The sequence below is a fragment of the Coregonus lavaretus genome, assembly GCF_964263955.1.
Source record: "Coregonus lavaretus genome assembly, chromosome: 34".
NCBI lineage: Eukaryota > Metazoa > Chordata > Actinopteri > Salmoniformes > Salmonidae > Coregonus > Coregonus lavaretus.
Genome location: NC_140021.1, coordinates 32,894,096 through 32,916,501, shown reverse-complemented (window position 1 = coordinate 32,916,501; position 22,406 = coordinate 32,894,096). Strand labels below are relative to the sequence as shown.

Genomic DNA, 22,406 nt, shown 5'->3' with positions numbered 1-22,406 from the left:
AGAGCCTAATGAATTTATTTCAATTGACTGATTTCCTTATATGAACTGTAACTCAGTAAAATCTTTGAAATTGCTGCATGTTGTGTTTATATTTTTGTTCATTATACCTAGTGTTTATTAATAATTGAAGTTTCAACTGATATGATTTAATGTTCTATTGTAATGTCAATAAATCTGGAATGTTAGTATTTGAAAGGATTTTTCCATCCCAAACCCATAAGAAATTCATAACAGACATTTGCATAGTTGAAGATTTTATTTGTATGAGGAAACTGGAACCAATGGCTCTAAAACAATGTTTAAAGAGTCCTGACAATGTTAGAAGAGCAAACATTGGCAAACTTAAAAAGGGGGTAAAACCCAATCATGACTTTTCTCAATTTGATTACAAAAAAACCTGCAAATAATACAAAAAGAAATCAAGTCTTCATAGTAGGTGAAAAAACTAAATCCACGAGGCGCAAATATTCTTTTCTTAACCAAGCCCTCAAAAGAGACCATTAATAATATTAATATTAACATCAATTTAAAAAAAATACAAGTTAAAAAGAGTCTCAAATCTCTAGCAGCAGTGATAGTGGCTGAAGTGAATTTGAGCAACGGGTATGGGATGGGTGTTGGGCGACCATTTCAGACAGTTTATGCGGAGAGGTCGCTGCTGTTGAAGCGCTCTTGGTCGTAGACCTCTGCGATGACCTTGCGACCCCCGAACCAGCGGTCGTTGAGTGCCTGGATGGCCTTGTTCATCTCCGAGGCCATGGAGAACTCCACAAAGATCTTGACGATGATCTCGGCATCTTCCTCCTCGCCCTGCTTCTCCTGGTAGATGATGACCCGGTTGACGGCACCAAACTTGCCACACTCCTCGGTTACCTCACCCTCCAGGTCGTCATCGATGTCCTCCGGCCCCACCATGTTCCGTAACACCATCACCGTAGACTGGGGAGGAGCGTGACAACATGTCAAAAAATATCTACTTTTCAGTGAAAGTACTGCACATTTTGTGAAATGTATGCCATGAAACAAGGCAAATATCACAGAAGCAAACTGGTGAGCATGGAAACACGTTTATAATCGGTGTGAAGTGCAAGAAAACATTTATTTGCATCCTGTCCCATCGTTTTCTATACGTTCTGCACCTGTGTTACACAAAAACCTGCCCCTGATATTCACACCTATACTCAATACAACACATTGAATTTAACTTCATACTGTATAATAGAATAGGCTACTGCAGAAAATGGCTGATTTGCTCATATCCAAAAGCCTATAAAACTATATGAAACCATCTTTAGCCTACTTTACACCTTAGACCAGGGGTGCAACTTTGGTTTTAGAAGTGGGGGGGACATAACCCTTTTCAAAAACAGCCTACCCGATCAATTAAACAAACAGAAGACTCATCAGTGTCCGCACACCCCAGCTCGTCATCACGGCTAAATTCTATTTTAAAATTGATGGAGATGCGCAAAAAGAGTGGACGGAGACAAGCAGGTGAGTAATGGCTGGTAGGATGCACCGGGCTGATCACATCTGTCACGCGTGATATTGGATGAAGCACTCATTCTGATGACTCTGTTTGATATTCTCTTTGTAGAACGCGCGTAGGGATGCATTCTGTCCTCAGTCAATTATTCCGATATGAGAAGCATATTCTTCGGATCTACACAATTCACGTGGATGGCCTATTTTGAGATCAAAGCGGCGAATGTCTTCATGTCTGGTCTTACCTCTGATTTCCTCAGCAGTTTCTGCATGACCATGTGTCTGGCGCTGCTGCCTGAGATGCTCATGTTTTCTTGGTCGCTCAACATCTCCTGGCCTGTCCCGTCCTGCAGCTTCTCCTTCTCCTCTTGCTTCTTCTTCTGCAGCTCTTGCAGGGAGGGGTTGGGTTGGGCTGGGTTGGTGATCACGGGCGGCGAGGCCAGCACAGGGTTGACCAGGCCCACCTGGGGCAGCACTGGCAGGGTAGGACGCACTGGCGTCACACCTACAGGGACATGAGAGGGACATTTACATGCGTCAGCCATACAAATATGCACAGAGTACACCAAATATTAGGAACACCTTCCTAATATTGAGTTGCACCCTCCTCCCCCATTTTGCCCTCAGAACAGCCTCAATTCGTCGGGGCATGGACTTTATAATGGGTCGAAAGAGTTCCACACAGGGATGCTGGCCCATGTTGACTCCAATGCTTCCCACAATTGTGTCAAGTTGGCTGGATATCCTTTGGGTGGTGGACCATTCTTGACACACACAGGAAACTGTTGAGTGAAAAACCCAGCAGCATTGCAGTTCTTGACACAAACCGGTGCGCCTGGCACCTACTATCATACCCTGTTTAAAGGCACTTACATATTTTGTCTTGCCCATTCACCCACTGAATGGCACACATACACAATCCATGGCTCAAATGTCTCAAGGCTTAAAAATCCTTCTTTAACCTGTCTCCTCCCCTTCATCTACACTGATTGAAGTGGATTTAACAAGTGACATCAATAAGGGATCATAGCTTTCACCTGGATTCACCTGGTCAGTCGGTCATGGAAACAGCAGGTGTTCTTAATGTTTTGTATACTCAGTGTTAGGGCTTACCCCATTTAGTCGACTGGTCGATTGTTTGGTCGATAAGCTGTTGGTCGACGATAATATTTTAGCCGAGCTGTTGCAAAAATGTTTTAATAATTATGGCATGTCTTGATTGACACCTGTCTCAGTGGACTAAACCATTGCGGAGGCCGTGGGGATGGCAGACCAGTATCACCAGTAGCATATTTACTGTTAATTCCCATCATTTCTAATCTACAATGTTTGTTTACCGTAATTTCTGTTGATGCATTCAATACATTAATATTACAGTCTTTTGCCATTCTCATTGTCAGAGTGGACACGTTTGCAGAGTGCACAATCTAGGCTACACTTGTGAGTAACAAGTTTTGGTTTATTTCATTCCATTTACGAGTTGTCAATTTATTCATTGTGTTTTGTTTGGAGCGCTCCAGTCAATGTTGAGTAAGGACGCGCACCTGATTACGCATAGAAGTAGGCCTAGGCTACCTGGCCTGCGCGCAAATGTAGGCTTATAAATGTGCACATTTACTGATAGTATTTCTGACTGTAATTTTTCTTCACCTCAAACAGCAAGTTTTTTTTGTTTTTACATCCATTGAGAATGACAATAGTTCCTCAATGTAGCCTATTTGAAAAATCATTCCAGCTCTCTCCCTTTTGATAACCACACAGCTTGAAAAGGTGGAAAAGTCCTAAAATAGGCCTACCTGATTACTTCTTATACCTTGCGCAAATAGCCTACAGCTGTGTCTGTCTGGATCTCACTAGCACTGGAAACTGAGGGTCTAGTTTATTTTCTACAATGTTTCAAGTTTGTTAGTGCAAGCTTCAGGCTGGACCAAGTTGATAGTTGATACAATGTTTCAAGTTTCTTGCAGACAGGCCATGCGTAGCCAATATGATTTATTTTTATCAGGATATTTTCTGTTTTTATTCGTAGGCTATTTTTACATAGTTAGCAATCGCAATAGAAGTTACTTTTAGATTTGAATAATTTTCATTTAGATATAATTTTTATTAAATCACACAAATGATTTTGAGATATGACTTTATTATAAAATAAATTAAACTGTTCCATGAAAATGTGCATTCCAAATGGAAAAGGTTACCGACCCATGGTGTAGCAACTTTAGGAGCATAATGGCAGAATCTGCGAATGCCAGCAGCAGCAGTGGGAGGTGGTGGTTCGGGAACAGGTTTTTTTCTTCTGGTTAGGCTAGCTTGATATCTATCTCCCTCTTGAGTCATTTGTGTGTCTTAATTATTTAATCAAAGTGTGCTTAAAACACCAGACAAGCTCAATAGCCTACATATAGTTGATTTTATTAAAACACATAGGGTGTGTCTATATTGAAAAATAGACGTTTGAAAATGTAGACCAGTCAATTGGTCGAAAAAACCGACGAGTCATGGTAGACTTCATTGATATAGTTTCTATGAGACATGCTTTGCCCTTCATAGGAGTGAAATCCTCTGTTGCAATTCCCTTGTTTCTCTTATCGGTCTCATGTCAACCTACTCGTAGTCAAGATTTTATAACACAATTTAATGACCAGGTTCAGATGGAAAAAAACGACAACCTGGTTAACTAGATAATCCCTCAACACTGTTGCATTGAGTAGATAAGAGACACACTTTAAATCATTCAAACGATCCTCTTATTCTCTAAAAGATTCAAACAGACCTAAGTGAGTGTGTAAGTCAGTGGACAATACCCTTCGTACTCACACATCTCAATACACACCTGTGATCATTCCGGGGGCCTGGGCAGCCATGACTGCCTGAGGGATGCCCATTTGTCCCATAGAACCCATTTGGCTCATCTGGTTTGCCCCGGCCATCGCCCCCAAGATGGACGCCCCGGTCACAGCCTCCTTGAGAGAGGGGCGCGACGCATTAGCAGGAAAACACAGTGAGGTGGCACAGTCAGACTTCATACAGCATGTATAGTGTTCTACTCTGCATCTCACCTGTCCTCAAGGCTAGTCACCGATTAAACAGATTTTTTAAAAAGTATTATCATAGTACTTCAAATGACAAAAGCAAGGGCCAGTCACAGGATATACTTTTTAGAGATCTTTCCCTTTCAATATGATTCGATACGCATCTAGATACATGGGCTCCGATACAGGAATGATAAGTTTTAGTTTGAAATGATTCAGTGCAATTCGGTTTGATTAGAGATCGAATCGATGCGATTTGGTTCGATGCACTAACATTTGTTGCATGAACACTAGGGCCGGGACCAGTACCGCAATACTCGTTAGTATAGTGGCAAGGAAACAAAACACAAAGTGGATTTAACTTCTTTAGGTAAACAGCCCTAATGTTGGAAACAAAGATCATTATGTTGTCATCGAGTCACGTTTATTTCCCAAGCTATAGCACACAATATTTTACATACAGCAGGTTTTTAAAGGACAAAATAATTTGGTCTGTTTTGTGTAAAAAAATGTGGCATGGAAAAAACATTTGGTCTCATCTGATATTTCGGTTTGACTCGGGTCACAAAAAATTAAATGAAATTGAGCATGTTTTAAAAACATTACAAAGCATGGTCATAATTGTTTTCGTCTTTTAATGTAATTTAATGTAAAATCTGAGTGGCTGGTAGATTTTTCATCTACCTGCCACAGTGGCTGGTGGGCCAAAAAGTTTTTTTTCAGGCCATGCCAGGCACACCAGGTGGGTGGAATTAATTATCAGGTAGAACAGAAAACCAGCAGGCTCCGGACCTCCTAGGGTAAGAGTTGAATACCCTTGGTCTATAGTATATGTACTACTGCATGTAGAGCTGAGCCATAAGGGAGACTAGGCATCTACCACTATCATATGTTTTTGTCCCCCCACGTTGGTTCTGAAATCACCATCACACACTAAGTAACTTGTCATTTTTGCAGATTAAGTATTTGAGCTAGTAATGTATCAATATTGATTGTTTACAAATTAGCTATGACATAGCCAATGAATATATAGCACAACTTTGGATTTCACCCCATCTCAAAATCAAATGGCTTTGACCGTTTGGAAGTTTTTACAGCGTGATCTTCTCGCGCTTTGACCACGCATTGAGCCTCGCAAAACTGATTGCGTTCCACGTTATGAAAATGATCAACTTTATATCTAAAAATGACCATATACACTGCTCTTTTAAGAAAAACTACCAAAACTATTGCTGATGGTGAACCAGAACAATCAAAAATCAAATCTATTGTAAACCCTGTTCAGCTGGTGGAGCCAGATGAGAGTTGTCTCCGGTAGCTTCCTTTTACTACGGTAAAAAACGTTTTAAACAGTGCATAGATAACAATAACCTAGCACATGACATAGGTTGTCACTCAACTAATAAAGCCTAATATCACGCAAGCCATTTTAGCATTTGAATGCTGAAGGTGCCGCACAGATGTGCAAGGAACAGGCTGCCTACTTCAGGTTGATCAGTGCGCGAAGCTGGGCACAGTGCGCAGTTTGACTAGGCTACTGATATTGCCTGGGGTTGTTCGGCCTACAAAATGACTTGTAGATAAATGTCTGTCAACAGTTACATGCAGTTCGACACTGAAGGAAAGGAAGCATCAGTTGTGGCAAAATATTAGGTATTTTCGGAAGGTCGAAAAAATGTAATATGAAGGGAGAAAAAAAAAAAACTGGCGATTCGTAACGTTTGAATCGATTTTCTGACTAATGCATGCTACATTTGGATAGGTTTGGGGTCCGCAGACGGATGCACTGGTCTTTTAAACATCAGATTCAGGGACAAATGCGAATCGATGAATCGTTACATCCCTAATACTTTTGCAACTGTAGGTTGAGCTCACATCACAACACAAGCAGATATGGCACAGCACATTTTGTTAGCAAACACACAGGAGTAGAATACTTTATATTGCCCTGCAAGGGTTATGCATTATCAATTCATCAAATACTATATCAAATTCTAGAACTGCAGGGCACATCAAAATATACACTGTGTACAAAACATTAAGAACACCTTCCTATACTGAGATGCACCACCCCCATTTCGCCTCAGAAAAGCCTCAATTCGTCGGGGCATGGACTCTACAAGGTGTCGAAAGCGTTCCACATGGATGCTGGCCCATGTTGACTCCAATGTTTCCCACAGTTGTGTCAAGTTGGCTGGATGTCCTTTAGGTGGTGGACCATTCTTGATACACATGGGAAACTGTTGAGCAAGAAAAACCCAGCAGCGTTGCAGTTCTTGACACAAACCGCTGCACTTGGCACCTACTACCATACCCCGTTCAAAGGCACTTCAATATTTTGTCCATTCACCAACTGAATGGCACACATACACAATCCATGTCTCAATTGTCTCAAGGCTTAAAAATCCTTCTTTAACCTGTCTCATCATCAATAAGAGAACATAGCTTTCACCTGCTCAGTCTATATCATGGAAAGAGCATTCTTAATATTTTGTACACAGTGTATGTTACTTAAAGCACACAGAAAATAGAATAGTAAGCTTTATATACAAATTATATTTCTATCTTTAGTATATTAAAACTTTACTGAGCACATTTTGAATTATGGTCACACCTAGCTACCTACAGTGAGGGAAAAAAGTATTTGATCCCCTGCTGATTTTGTACGTTTGCCCACTGACAAAGAAATGATCAATCTATAATTTTAATGGTCGGTTTATTTGAACAGTGAGAGAGAATAACAAAAAAATCCAGAAAAACTCATGTAAAAAAAACTTAGGAGCACTCTTAAAGGGAGTGCTCCTAATCTCAGTTTGTTACCTGTATAAAAGATACCTGTCCACAGAAGCAATCAATCAATCAGATTCCAAACTCTCTACCATGGCCAAGACCAAAGAACTCTCCAAGGATTTCAGGGACAAGATTATAGACCTACACAAGGCTGGAATGGGCTACAAGACCATCGCCAAGCAGCTTGGTGATAAGGTGACAACAGTTGGTGTGATTATTTGCAAATGGAAGAAACACAAAAGAACTGTCAATCTCCCTCTGCCTGGGGCTCCATGCAAGTTCTCACCTTGTGGAGTTGCAATGAACATGAAAACAGTGAGGAATCAGCCCAGAACTACACGGGAGGATCTTGTCAATGATCTCAAGGCAGCTGGGACCATAGTCACCAAGAAAACAATTGGTAACACACTACGCCGTGAAGGACTGAAATCCTGCAGCGCCCGCAAGGTCCCCCTGCTCAAGAAAGCACATATACAGGGCCGTCTGAAGTTTGCCAATGAACATCAGAATGATTCAGAGGAGAACTGGGTGAAAGTGTTGTGGTCAGATGAGACCAAAATGGAGCTCTTTTGCATCAACTCAACTCGCCGTGTTTGGAGGAGGAGGAATGCTGCCTATGACCCCAAGAATACCATCCCCACCGTCAAACATGGAGGTGGAAACATTATGCTTTGGGGGTGTTTTTCTGCTAAGGGGACAGGACAACTTCTCCGCATCAAAGGGACGATGGACGGGGCCATGTACCGTCAAATCTTGGGTGAGAACCTCCTTCCCTCAGCCAGGGCATTGAAAATGGGTCGTGGATGGGTATTCCAGCATGACAATGACCCAAAACACACGGCCAAGGCAACAAAGGAGTGGCTCAAGAAGAAGCACATTAAGGTCCTGGAGTGGCCTATCCAGTCTCCAGACCTTAATCCCATAGGAAATCTGTGGAGGGAGCTGAAGGTTCGAGTTGCCAAACGTCAGCCTCAAAACCTTAATGACTTGGAGAAGATCTGCAAAGAGGAGTGGAACAAAATCCCTCCTGAGATGTGTGCAAATCTGGTGGCCAACTACAAGAAACGTCTGACCTGATTGCCAACAAGGGTTTTGCCACCAAGTACTAAGTCATGTTTTGCAGAGGGGTCAAATACTTATTTCCCTCATTAAAATGCAAATCAATTTATAACATTTTTCTCTGGATTTTTTTTGTTGTTATTCTGTCTCTCACTGTTCAAATAAACCTACCATTAAAATTATAGACTGATCATGTCTTTGTCAGTGGGTAAACGTAGAAAATCAGCAGGGGATCAAATACTTTCTTCCCTCACTGTATATCAGAGGTATATTTACCTGGAAGGCCAATAGATCCCTTTGGAAGGGAATCATACTTGCCTGGGCCGTTATCTTAGCGGTGGCTGCTGCAGCAGCCACGGCTGCAGCGGGCGGCAGGCCACCAGGCTGGGTGGGGGTCAGCATGGGCATGGGAGGGGTCACAGCCTTGCCCACCCGCAGGTACTGGCCCCCTAGGTCAAACAGGTTCATGGAGGACACTGCGTCCAGGGACGACTGGGGCTTGTCATACTCTGCCAGGGAGAGAGGGAGGGGGGAGGAGTTAGGAGGAGGACAAACACACAGCAACAGCACATCCTGAGGGCCGCCACCCGCCAGGGGCCCCTCTGCTCACCGACGAAGCCAAAGCTCTTGTGTCTTCCCGTGGTGGGGTCCCTGGCTAACGTGCAGGACTTGATCCTCCCGAAGGCCTCAAAGACGCTCTTGATGTCCTCGTCTGAGAGGTCGGGGTGGACGGAAGCAACGTAGATCCGGTTGTAGGCGCGTGCCTCCTCTGCCAGCTGGTCGATGATGGGTTGCGCCTGACCAATGTTACCTGGCCGCCCCACCTACAGCACAGATACCAGCACAGGGCCAATGAGTGGGGTGTCACAGCCACTGACCAAGCAACGCAACACCTCGAGCTCCAAAACCACTTAACGCCTTCAACTCGGGGCAATGCAATTATGTTGCTTTTCGAACTGTAACACCAGCGTTACACGAGTGTATACTCACTTATGGTATACTAGGGAATCGGTGTTTCCATAGCTAGGGCTGACAGTGAAGCATGTGAAGAGCAGACTCAACAACTCTGCTCAAAACAGTTGCTAAAGTTCACAGTTAGCCATTGTTATGTAAATGCAAGCTGAAAAGTACCAGTGGCCTGGCTTTGGCCCCAAGTCAGAGCAGGTCCGCCGGAGCCATGGCCCAGTAAGACACGGGTGCCGGCCCGCGTAGATGGACACAGAAAAGTCTGAGCCTTTGGGGTAAATCCTGTATGGAAATGCTCTATTAGAGATCTAAAGGAACCGCTTTCTCTTTGTAATTGCAGCCTAATGTATTCTTAGCCAAGTTTACACTAGCCTTGCTAAACTGCATCTGTCCACCAGGGCTTAGGCTAAGGTAATACGAGTGATATGAAATGTAAGACAACCTGCACTATAGTCTAGAGACAATGCCTTCTATTGACACACTATTTTCTTGCACACTCACTTTTTTTTCTTTCTAGACTATGAAAACATACCAACAACTTAATCACTTCAAAGTCGTCACCTGAAATGGACTATAGCGAAGATCACATAAAAAAACAATCTGAAAAGAAATCATGAAACTAAAAGAAGATTATAGCATATCTGAAATTCATGAAGATAATTATACTGTAAAAGCTGCTACTGAAACTTGTTCACTCACACAGGCATTTTTGACCAACACTAAAAGAAAGGCCTGTTCAGACTGCCTTAAGCCGGAGCTGCAGCTGAGGATCAACTAGTGGAAATACCTATAAATTAACAAGACCTGTGGCTGGCACTACACTGTCAACGACGGAAATGTCTCAGAGGTATCTCCTCTAACAACTGTCATCTATAGGCTAGTGTTTGGAGCTTCTCTATGAGCGGCTATGTAGTATATGATCTGTGCTCCAGGTGGGGCGGCCAAGCGACACCAACCAGGCGCAGCCCATCATCAGCACATCTCGGACACAGAGCAACGCATCATCACACGCTGCCCGGGCCTCCTAGAGGAACTGGTCACTAAAACAATGTGGTGATGACATCATGGAAGCAGAAGACAGCACAGACATTCACAAAAACACACCCGCGCACACACGCACCCAAACACACACACCTTTAAATGAATGGACATACATACAAGCAAAGAAAGACAAAGAAATGAGTGGCTTTAGATACACTTCTATACAGAATTACAGATACTACCAATTAGTGACTCACACAGAAATAGCTCAGTTACACACAAGGAGCGAAATGAGAAAAGGGGACGTCCAAACTGTCTCCATGCATCCTCAATAGAAATTAAAAGATAAAAAGGTTAAAAAGATGATAGCAGGAGCACCCCTCTTTCCAGGGGTATAGGGAGGGGGTTCTGAGAGGTCCACTTCCACTGGGCAGGACAGGCTGCCTCTCCAGGCCACTCACCTTGATGTTCCTGCCCCCGAGCATAACCGAGTTCATCTGCTCCAGAGCCAGCTGTGCAGCCTCCGGGATCTCATACTCCACAAAGGCAAAGCCCTGCACACAGACAGACATAGACCCATGGGACAACAGTTCAGTGCATTACAGAAACGAGCATGCCAAATTCTCCGGTTGTGATTCAAACATTTCATTCATATGATTAATCCTATTGCAATGCTGTGTGACGATGTAGTTTGAGCGTGCTCTATAAACTGACCTTGTGCTTCATTGTAACGGAGTCCCATGACATGTCAATGCTCTTGATGGGGCCGAAGGGGGCAAAGGCCTGTCTGATGGTGTCCTCCCCGAGCTCATAGTATATGGAGCCCACATATACCCGGCACATGATGGCTAGAGCCCGCTGCCGCTGAGCCGCCACCTGGTAACCACGGAGAAAAACACACCATGATGCTTAGGGGGCCAAAGAAAGAAAGAACACACTAAATCAATCTAGATGTGTATGGGTAAATTTGTATTTTCTCATTATGTAAATCACTGGGAATATTTGTAATTCTCTATTGTGTTTGCTTTTCCCAAAAACAGATGTACAGGCCAATGTCAGGGATGGATGCAATCTGGGCATATACATAAAAGAGTCCTGAAAAATGGATGTGACTATTGCTATCTATACTGAACAAAAATATAAACGCAACATGCAACAATTTCAAAGATTACAGTTCATATAAGGATATCAGTCAATTTAAATAAATTAGGCCTGGGAGAGCATAGGCCCACCCACTGGGGAGCCAGGCCCAGCCAATCAGAATGGGTTTTCCAGAAATACTCCTTAGTTTCATTAGCTGTCCGGATGGCTGGTCTCAGGCGATCTCACAGGTGAAGAAGCCGGATGTGGAGGTCCTGGGCTGGCATGGTTACTTGGTCTGTGGTTGTGAGGCCGGTTGGACATACTGCCAAATTCTCTAAAACAACGTTGGAGGCGGCAACAGCTCTGGTGGACATTCCTGCAGTCAGCATGCCAATTGCACGCTCCCTCAAATCTTGAGACATCTGTGGCATTGTGTAGTGTGACAAAACTAAACATTTTAGAGTGTCCAGCACAAGGTGCACCTGTGCAATGATCATGCTTTTTAATCAGCTTCTTAATATGCCACACCTGTCAGGTGGATACATTATTTTAGCAAAGGAGAAATGCTCACTACAGGGATGTAAACAACATTTGAAAGAAATAAGCTTTTTTAGCTCATGAAACATGGGACCAACACTTTACATGTTGCGTTTATATTTTTGTTCAGTATATAACAAAATATATCAACAATTTTGTAAATGCAGGAACTTACACAGCTACATAACTTTTTAAAAATCTGTATCATTACTGCATTTATATGGGTGAAAGCACTAGAGGTGATGGGCATGCATGCCCCTCGCTAATATTTAGCCCCTGAAACTGACCTGTAGTCCAGGGGTGCATATAAGATGACATTTCAACATGGAGAACAAACCAAATCAACTCCTACATGTAAAAGTATTTGCCCCCTTTCTGATTTTCTCTATTTTTGATAATGAATGTTATCAGATCTTCAACCAAAACCTAATATTAGATAAAGGGAACCTGAGTTTACAAATAACAACAACAAAAAAGTATACTTAACTTTGTTCATGAACTATGTAATTGTTGTGTTATTTGTTCACTCAGGTTCCCTTTATCTAATATTAGGTTTTGGTTGAAGATCTGAAAACATTCAGTATCAAAAATATGCAAAAGTAGAGAACATTAAGGGAGCAAGTACTTTTTCACAGCACTGTGTATCAGTTGAAAAGCATCCATACAAAGATAAAAAGCCTGAGGAAAGCATTTTACACTTACGTCTCTAAGGGGAGGGAGGGACGGGTAATCACTCTAAGCAGTTTACTGGTTCCTTTTACTCAAGCATAGCTGCTTTATCACCCGCAAGCAAACTAGTAACAGCCTAATCTATTACATAAGAGAAAAGTGATTTCCTATTTTACAACATAACATTTGAGATTGCCAATTAGGGATTCCTGTTTGAGAAGAACTCTCATTTTAGTTATTGAAAAAGACTGCTAACCCTCTTTAGCCCCATACCAAAGCTGGCTTTCTCAGCTTCAATCAATGCAAAGTAACATTATATTTATAAAGAAGACATGAACTTCCCTGCATTGATATTCTCAACCACCTTTACATAGCGATTTCAGGCTATAGTGCAAAAAGCCATAATAAATGTCCTGCTAAAAATCCCCTAATGGAGGTTTGTATTGTGCTCAAATACAATACATGGCCAAAAGTATGTGGACACCTGCTCACCGAACATCTCATTCGAAAATCATGGGCAATAATATGGAGTTGGTCCCCCCTTTGCTGCTATAACAGCCTCCACTCTTCTGGAAAGGCTTTCCACTAGATGTTGGAACATTGCTGTTGGGACTTGCTTCCATTCAGCCACAAGAGCATTGGTGAGGTCGGGCACTGATGTTGGCCAATTAGGGCTGGCTCGCAGTCTGCGTTCCAATTCATCCCAAAGGTGTTCGATCGGGTTGAGGTCAGTGTTCTGCGCAAGCCAGTCAAGTTCTTCCACACCGATCTCGACAAACCATTTCTGTATGGCCCTCGCTTTGTGCACGGGGGCATTGTCATGCTGAAACACGAAAGGGCCTTACCCAAAATATTGCCACAAAGTTGGAAGCACAGAATCGTCTAGAATGTAATTGTATACTGTAGCGTTAATATTTCCCTTCACTGGAACTAAGGGGCCTAGCCCGAACCATGAAAAACAGCCCCAAATCATTATTCCTCCTTCCCTAAACTTTACAGTTGGCACTATGCATTCGGGCAGGTAGCGTTCTCCTGGCATCTGCCAAACCCAGATTCGTCCATCGGACTGCCAGATGGTGAAACGTGATTCATTACTCCAGAGAATGCGTTTCCACTGCTACAGAGTCCAATGGTGGCGAGCTTTACACCACTCCTGCCGACGCTTGGCATTGCGCATGGTGACCTTAGGCTTGGTACAGCTGCTCGACGAACAGTTCTTGTGCGGACGTTGCTTCCAGATGCAGTTTGGAACTCGGTAGTGAGTATTCCGAGGACAGACATTTTTACACGCTTCCGCACTCGGCGGTCCCGTTCTGTGAACTGGTGTGGCCTACCACTTTGCGGCTGAGCCGTTGTTGCTCCTAGACGTTTCCACTTCCCAATAACAGCACTTACAGTTGACCGGGGCAACTCTAACAGGGCAGAAATTTGAAGAACTGACTTGTTGGAAAGGTGGCATCCTATGACGGTGCCACGTTGAAAGTCACTGAGCTCTTCAGTACGGCCCATTCTACTGCCAATGTTTGTCTATGGAGATTGCATGGCTGTGTGCTCGATTTTATACACCTGTAATGGGTGTGGCTGAAATAGCCAGACCCACTAATTTGAAGGAGTGTCCACACTTTTCACCATGTAGTGTATATGAATTCATACAAATCCCAAATTTTCATTATGAATCTCTTTCAGTTTAAAAAACATAGACTAACAGCTGTTGCCACTAGCTGAAGTACTTCAGGGCATTTCTTCTGAAATGGAGCAGTGGGCATACAGACACAAGGCTTCATTAAAGGTGCAATATGCAGAACTCGCTCCACCATTTCCTGGTTGCAAAAATTCTAATAGTTCACATAATTTCGGTTTGTGTGACAAAACAAGCAATGTATAGTGTAGAGAATCATTGTACCATCTAAACTGCTGTGAAATATATTTTCAATAACCAAAAATATTATATTTTCAGCTGTTTGAAGCTGGTGTACAAAACTGAAAGTAAAAGATGCAAAAACTAAACTTAAGAATGGGAAGCATAGAAATAGTGCACATAGAACAGATCTACCGCTTCTTAGACTTGTTTTCAATGAGAATGACAGATGTATAACTCACATTTATATATGAATTTGGCCGGGTCACCAAAAAGTTACATTTTGCAGCTTTAACCAGACTGAATTAAGCAGACACAGCACATTGTATAAAAACTTGTCCCTCATAATTATAATATTAATAACCATGTCTTCTTTTGAAATATGAGTTATTTGGTCAGCTGCAATGGCTAGGATGGAGCCCAGAGTGGCCGATCAAAAAAGGGTAACAGTCCTTTTTATCATGAATGCGGACAGAGAAAAAAGTGTAATATCTATTGACCGATTGTAAAGGTGAGAGAGGATCTCCAAAGCCCATTGTCACTGCTGCCATCTGAAAGACAGTAAAGATGAAAAAGGTACTGAAAAGTAGGTTAGATATATCTTTAAGCTTTGCTTTTTTAAATGTTCTTCCTTTGCTATACATCAGCTTTTCGACACACACATTACACACTCCCCATAAAAAGCTTTCCCGACTGATTTTGACTTTCCCTCTGCAGACTGCCCCAAAACCATTTCACAATATCACCCCCACAATCAAAACCCCTATTTGAAAACAAGTGCAAAGCATTCAACATGTTTAACAAAGTCTTCATGTTGATCTTCTCCAGCTGAAATAAAATAGGCAGAAGCAAGAGGACACCCATCCTATCATCGTAGGCAGACAAATATACTTTATATGCTGTGCTGCTATGTTTTGTACTACTAAACAATAAAATTAATGTTTCATACCTACAAAGCTCCCAGGGCAGATAGTAATTCGATATGACTATGTGACAATCTTGCTAATGGCCCCAGTTACTCTTAGATATGAGCCTATAATTAAGTGCCTGTGGGTGGTGTTAAGAGATAAGAACATATGGTCAATGGCATGTCAAGTTCAGTTGCAGTTGTAAGAGTATATCATTCTGCACATCTCACCTGTAAGTTGGTAAGCTGTTGCTGCTGATGAGCAATGGTCTGCTTCACTAAGACACTCTTAATGCTCTGCTCCATGGCATACTTCTTTGCCTGAAGAAAAGTCATTCAGAGTGAGAGAATAAAGAAACCGCAGGCAAACTGACTAATGTTGAAACATGATGTATACACCTCTATTTAGTCATGTATATGTAGTAGGCTCACCCTTTGTAGTGCCTCCTGCTGCTCTGGGGTGAGAGGCGGCAGGCCAAGCTTTGCGCCTGTGCCCTGTCCATTCTCCATCATCAGAGCTGTCCCTCCCTGAAGAACCACAGCATTGAAAATACATGAATATGCATGTGAGCATCCTCAGGAGACATTGACACTTATTAATTGGAGAAATGAATAACACTTGTTGTGCCGTGCACTGCACATTTGGTAGGCTACATCTCTCGCTTCTCCTATGATCATATTAAGGATAATTTAGGTATAGATTGGGAATCATCACAGTGCATTTATCGTACTGTGCCTTCAGCACAAAATCAAAGACCAGTCACCAGTGATTGGGACGCTCAAGACAAGCGTGCGAAGAAAAGAGCTCCTTACCTACAACCTGCTAAACGCTGGAACCACAGAGGCAGGATAACCCCGGGGGGGAAGAGTGAATGGGAAGCCTTAACAATTCAAAAAAGTCTGAGAGAGAGAAAATGCCTTCAGACTAACATGATAGCAGCTGCAAGGCGGTAAACTTGGTATTGCTTTATTTACACCAAATGTTTACCAAGCTAGCTAATTTCCTACAAACTTAGCTTGCTAATTTGCTAACTAGACAGCTATGTAGCTAGTTAGTTACTAGTAGGGGTGTAACGGTACACGTATTCGTTCTGAACCGTTCGGGGAACTCTGTTCGTTCCGCACTGTGAACACAAATAAATACGTTAAAAATATATACATTTACAAAATAAAAAAATAGGCCTACAGTAAATCTGAGCTGTAATCACAATTAAAATCTTAATTGGCGCATTTCAAACTGTCCTTTTGTGAGGCGCAGCCGGGAACTAGTTCTGTACAATGGAGGATCCTCCATCATCGTTTAAATCTCCAGTTTGGGAAAATGTTTGCTTCCCAGTAGATTACAACAGCGATGGACAGAGAGTTGTGGATTAAACTATAACAGTATGTCGCCACACTCAACGAGAATAGCCTATGCAGCTGTTGACACATTTACACTGACATCATCCCAGTATACTGGAGCAAGACAGAAACGCAAAGAAACACCACATCGCCTCCCTTCTGCATTCAAGCAGCCCGGCCAAATAAATTGCAAGAGCGATAGGTGAGCTATGTTTATAGTTTTTAGTCTTTGGTTTATAGCCGCAGATATGCGCCCATTCTCAGTGGTTGAGAATAGGGGGTGGCATTTTAATTTAACGGGACATTTGAGAAATTGACCAGTAAACCTGATTAGGGCATCCACCCACGGTGCTTAGAATGACAGTAATCACATTTAGATTATGGTAATTCATATTAACAGAAGATGCAAGTCGAGGATGCAACGATTTGCAGTCCTTCTTACCCATTTCTGTTGGGCACTTTGAAGATGTTAGAATAACTGTCCACATTTACCTTTCCACAGCCAACAAGACGAGTAACTAACAGCAAAATCACTAGCCTATGTCAATCTACTATCCCCCATAGTAGAAAAGTGTACCTATTTACCTACAGCTTGTCGAGAAAGAAATAGCCTATTCCAAACAGACTGGGACAATAGATCCCTAATTCATACAACTAGTAGGCCTAGGCTACGTAAAACAGCAATGAGTCTGATGCAACAAATCAGAACATTTAGCCTAAAATGTTGATAAACTATTATTTCTTCACATTATAAGCACAGCAATACACAATAGGCTAAGTGCGTATGTTCCTTCCACAATGCAATTAGCGGGAAAACACTTAGTCAAAAGCGCACCGCACATGCGAGCAGTTTCATGTGACAGATGAAAATATCTGTTAGACATTTAGAAAGAGAGGAGATCTAATATGCAACAACTATCCTGGGATGCTAATATGGCTAATATTGTCCCTTTGGCTACTGGACTATGAAAGAAAGTTGATATAAAATAATTGCCTCCACGGATATGGTCTGAATTTCGCTAGGCTACTTAGAAGCAAGGTAAGACATGCCTCACAATATGTAGTAAAACGTTCAGGTTTCAAACAATTAAGTATTTTCAAAATGCATAATGCCTCCAGCTCATTGCAAAGTGGTGTGACGAGCCGATGAAGCCTGCCTTCCGTTTAGTTGTTCTACAAACGTTGGGCTATATGTTTTGATTTTTTAAATACATTCTAAGGCTGCATGATGCGACTCTAATGATGATTTGAAAAAAGTCACTTGAAAGGCATGAGTTCTGCTTTGTTTTTTTGCACAGGCTGTACACACTTCATCAGTCTCTCATTCACAATTTGATAAGCACTTGATAATGACTCTAATTTCCCAGTGGCATCCCCTTTGTGTGGTCGTAATGCACCCCAAAAAAATCCATGCCTTTTGCGGCCAGTGGCCGTTGTTCCTTTCTCCCCGAGTGCTGCATGCTCCGAAGCACCTCTCACTCACATGGCTCTCCATCACATGATCGGATCTTTCTCACAGGCTACAAGTGAAGACAGACACTTCGGGGTGGCAACAACGTGCGTCCTTATCCAATTCCGAGGTGCATATTGAAGACATTGGAAGAACTGTCCACAAGATCAGAAGGCCTAATGAACAGCAAAAGGACTAGCCTATGTCAATCTACTATCCCCCATTGTACAAAAGTTGACCTATTCTATTCGGTGCGAGAAATAAATATTCCAAACATAGTCTGGGACAGTTGTGGGATGCGAAGATCCCAAATTAATACAACCACTAGCATCAAAAAAACTTTTTTACGCAATGAGGCTGACGCAACAGATCAGAACGTTTAGCTTAGAATGTGATAAACTATTAAGCTATTTCTTCACATAAGCGCAGGAATGCGCACACGTCAGTAGGCTATAAACGTGAATGTTCCATTAGCAGGAAAACACCATTATCAAAAGTGACAACAAATCCGATTATGCATGTAATGCTTTTATTATAAAGGTGCATTTTTATGGTGAAAATTATCTTCACCAAACTTGAAACTCACTCGCTGCTTATGTATGCCAGTTAGGCTCTACACCCCTTGTAAAGCGGATGAATGTGCTTAATTTTAAGAAGTTATTTTGCCACTAGTTGTGATACAAACCTTACTAAAACATATAGGCCTACGGGCTAGGCTACATGAGGTGTGTGACTATGATCAGAAAAAGATGCCCGAAAAAGGGCTTGTTTTTTGCCTTATGCTGGGCATCATTCACAAGTGATAATATATAATTCACAAGTGATAGGCTAATATTGTCAACCATCAGACTATTCTTGATTTAATCTTGTCTTTACATATAATAAAGAATATGTGTGAAATATGTTTTGATTTAAAATTGACCATTTATCATGCACCTGTCTCAAAACAGGGGCAGGGGAAAAAACACATCTATGCACTTAAATAGCGAATGGAGGACGCTTTTCCCATGATTCATTTTCATGCCAGCCAGGTAGGCTATACTCCTGTTGTAAAGATAAGCAATGTGCTAAATATTAGGAAAGTTGATAAATAAATAAATAAATATAGTAGGCCTAGCCTATAGAAAGCTGATGGGATCCTCCTCTTATTTTCCTCCCGCGTTTCTTAACACCCGCCCGATTAACCCGGTAGCCAGCCGCACCAATGTGCCGGAGGAAACACCGTTCAACTGATGAACGAAGTCAGCCTGCAGGCGTCCGGCCCCCCACCAGGAGTTGCTAGAGCGCGATGAGCCAAGTAAAGCTCACCCGGCCAAACCCTCCCCTAACCCAGACGACGCTGGGCCAATTGTGCGCCGCCCTATGGGACTCCTGGTCACAGCCGGTTGTGACACAGCCCGGGATCGAACCCGGGTCTGTAGTGACGCCTCAAGCACTGCGATGCAGTGCCTTAGACCGCTGCGCCACTCGGTAGGCTTTCCAAACTATTCTAATAAAGTGTTGGTCCTAAAGTTGCAGCTTTTAAATGGGAATAATTATGAAAGTCGGAATCTATGCTATTCTCATTCACAGATTTATTTTGCATGACAAATATTTTAAGCCACAAGAAGTGAAATTGAGCAAACAATACCAAGATTGAAAAATCTAATGAGTCAAAAGAAAAACTTAGGCTACAGCTGAGGAAAGCTTATGAATGAGCTGTGTAGTTGGCCTAGGCCTATTTCCATATTATTCTAACAATGTGCAACCTACCTACAACGCATTTAGTAGCCTAGGCCAATAAGAGAGGAGGATGAGGAAACAATGTGAATCAGTTTATAATGATCCAGTTCTGAGGCCAGCAGAGTCGCTCTGGAGCCCATTATGATTTTCAACCCATCACAAGACACACAGCCAGGAAGGCTCTGTGGCGGTTTCGCTCGCTCCATCTGCATGCTTAGTCACACACAGAGCCAGATAGGCTAATACACTTTAATGCCACAGCTCCACCAGTGGAATAGGATATTCGAAAAGATTTGGCTCCACTAAATATATTTTGCCAATATCATGATTCCTCTCGTCCCTCCCGTAGCATGCCAGCCAAATGCGTAGCAGTCCTTTACATTATTTTGGATGGCTGCTAGGGGGCGACAATATCGTCTATGTATGGAAAAGCCCCTCCTATGTACTTCACCCTTTTGGCCGATGGTGTTATGGACCTTTTTTTGTTGTTGGAACAAGTGACTTCAGCTTTTGGACAAGTAATAAAATCTGTCCTACTTGTCCCAAGAACAAATGGCTAAAAAAGCTGATGTCAAGCCCTGACGCTTACTTAGCAGTGACAGCCCATCACGTTACCCCAGAGTGGGAGATGTACCTTGCAACTGACACGCGCCGTTTTATGAGTCACGAGTGCGCATCTGGCACTTAAGGAGGCAGTGTCATGGTGCGTTCTCGAAGATGGAAGTGGGAATTTACCACATACGACGGGGAAAAATCCACTTGAATGGACCTCCAACAAATTCCTATTGGGAAACTCGTCTATCATACTGAGCACCCACTTCTCCCACATGGTGACCTCTGTGATGTCACCTACGAAGGAAACGGCCTCTAACAGCATTGTCTGTAGTTAAGTGCACCAAAACATTATTTATAAAAAGCAATCTATTCATGTGGTTTTTTAACTCTATAATTTGTTTACAATAATTAAAGTTGTACTTTTAGTTTATGGTTGACGCAGCTTGTTAACCATTAACCAATGGGCATTTCTGGAGTTCAAATCACATGAATGCATCCAACTCGTATTTATGACTTCACAACTCGTATATTCCCACCTCCATCATGGTTACAAACGCAGCATCAGAATGGAAACTTCAGAGGCCCAACATAACAATCCTGTCACAACAGACATTGGCAGGAACATTGTGAATGGCATTTAATTTTCCCGCTGTACCGAAACGGTGACCACAAAACCGCAATAATACGTACCCAACCGTGGGTTTGGTGAACCGCTACACCCCTAGTTCCTAGATAATGTAAAGTATAAGCATAGACTCAAGTAATACGCTTGCTAGTGTAGCTAAATTGCTACACTTGAGTGGAGCTCAATCGTAACGTTAGGCTAGTTGAGGCGAGCTAACGTAGCTAGCTAACTTGGTCGTTGCATCTTATTTAACATAGTTAGCTAGCATATCACTATTTTCAATCATGCATTGAAATTCCAACAAGGCAATCTAACATACTAGCATCTCTACCAGTGAGCTTGCTATTGGTTTATTTTTGTAGCTAGCTAGCATTAGTCAGGAGCCAATTGTCGCAGGAGTTAGCTAACTTGGCTAGCTATTTAATAAAGGCCGCATGCCTAAATTCAGGTTTTGTGAATTAAACGTGGTTCACCAGAATAAAGCAATCATTCCTACAAGAGATGTAGGTGCACAACTATTTGAGAAACAGGACGGGGACAACAATAACTGAGTTCATATTTAACTTATTTAGCAAGCTATTTACCGCAATCTCCGTCACCGCCATGAAGCACACCTACTTGAATAGGCTCTCCACCAGTTTGCGAGTGCCGCGAGACTTGCAGGACAAACACTAAACTTGAGACCGGCGAAAGAACGTCGCGAGAGCTTGATCTCAGGTCAGTCTTCGGGTGTTCAGGCACAGTTCATGGTTGCCAAGTTTGGTATTGTAGTTTTTTGTTGTTGCGCATTTTCTTTGACTAGAGTAGACATGTGCTTGGAATTACACTGTAGGTTGATGTAGCCATACGATTGCTTTACATTCATAGATTGTATGTTTGTCATATTCAGGAAAGATTTAAAGGTGCAATCTGCATATTCAAATTATAACAAAGGCGATACCCCGCCAAATAGCTGAGGGATGGGGCTGGAGAAATGTAACCATTCTCAAATTCATAGACAGAGCTATGGATACAAGGACTGACCATCCCTCAGACTTAAGGTTTTAACCATGTTTTGGGTTCTGATGGGGTAAGACAATTGAACTAAGCTCATAAAGCAAGTTATATTCTTAAAGAAAAATTTGGAAAAACCTATTTCATAAGTATGACCTCCCCCTGGGCACTGTCTGTCTGCTGAGAGGCCCCTCGAACTGAAATTACCAGCTTGACTTTTGAATACAAATGGTTACTTCTCTGTGTCTTAAAGTTGAAATGTTTGTCAGGACCCCAAGACCAATAATATATATATATATATATATATATATATATATATATATATATATATATATACACAGTTGAAGTCGGTA

At 42.3% G+C, this 22,406-nt stretch overlaps 1 protein-coding gene across 5 annotated transcripts; it reads right to left on the bottom strand.

The window, feature by feature from the left end:
• Window positions 1-240: 240 nt before the first annotated feature.
• LOC311109431 (poly(U)-binding-splicing factor PUF60-like) lies at window positions 241-21,707 on the bottom strand. 5 transcript variants are annotated; one of them, XM_084152320.1, is made up of 12 exons: window positions 21,645-21,707; window positions 16,181-16,267; window positions 15,800-15,895; window positions 15,599-15,688; window positions 14,961-15,011; window positions 11,028-11,189; window positions 10,775-10,867; window positions 8,977-9,190; window positions 8,643-8,875; window positions 4,319-4,448; window positions 1,731-1,990; window positions 241-939 (listed from the first exon to the last, which is right to left on the bottom strand). In XM_084152320.1, exons 3-12 carry the CDS (start codon window positions 15,878-15,880, stop codon window positions 640-642), a joined length of 1,614 nt encoding a protein of 537 aa, XP_084008446.1. In that variant the 5' UTR covers window positions 15,881-15,895; window positions 16,181-16,267; window positions 21,645-21,707; the 3' UTR covers window positions 241-639. The 5 variants fall into 5 exon arrangements, with proteins under 5 accessions (XP_084008446.1, XP_084008449.1, XP_084008447.1 ...); XM_084152323.1 differs by having other exon boundaries at window positions 8,685-8,875; XM_084152321.1 differs by having other exon boundaries at window positions 16,181-16,197.
• Window positions 21,708-22,406: the final 699 nt, after the last annotated feature.

Excerpts from the sequence above, each read along its gene's own strand:
- LOC311109431 (XM_084152319.1), bottom strand. The coding sequence starts at position 21,665 with ATGGCGGTGACGGAGATTGCG. Across the intron at positions 11,190-14,960 it reads CTCTCTCACCTTTACAATCG|GTGGCGGCTCAGCGGCAGCG; the intron begins GTCAATAGATAT and ends CGTGGTTACCAG. Across the intron at positions 940-1,730 it reads AACTGCTGAGGAAATCAGAG|TCTACGGTGATGGTGTTACG; the intron begins GTAAGACCAGAC and ends GCTCCTCCCCAG.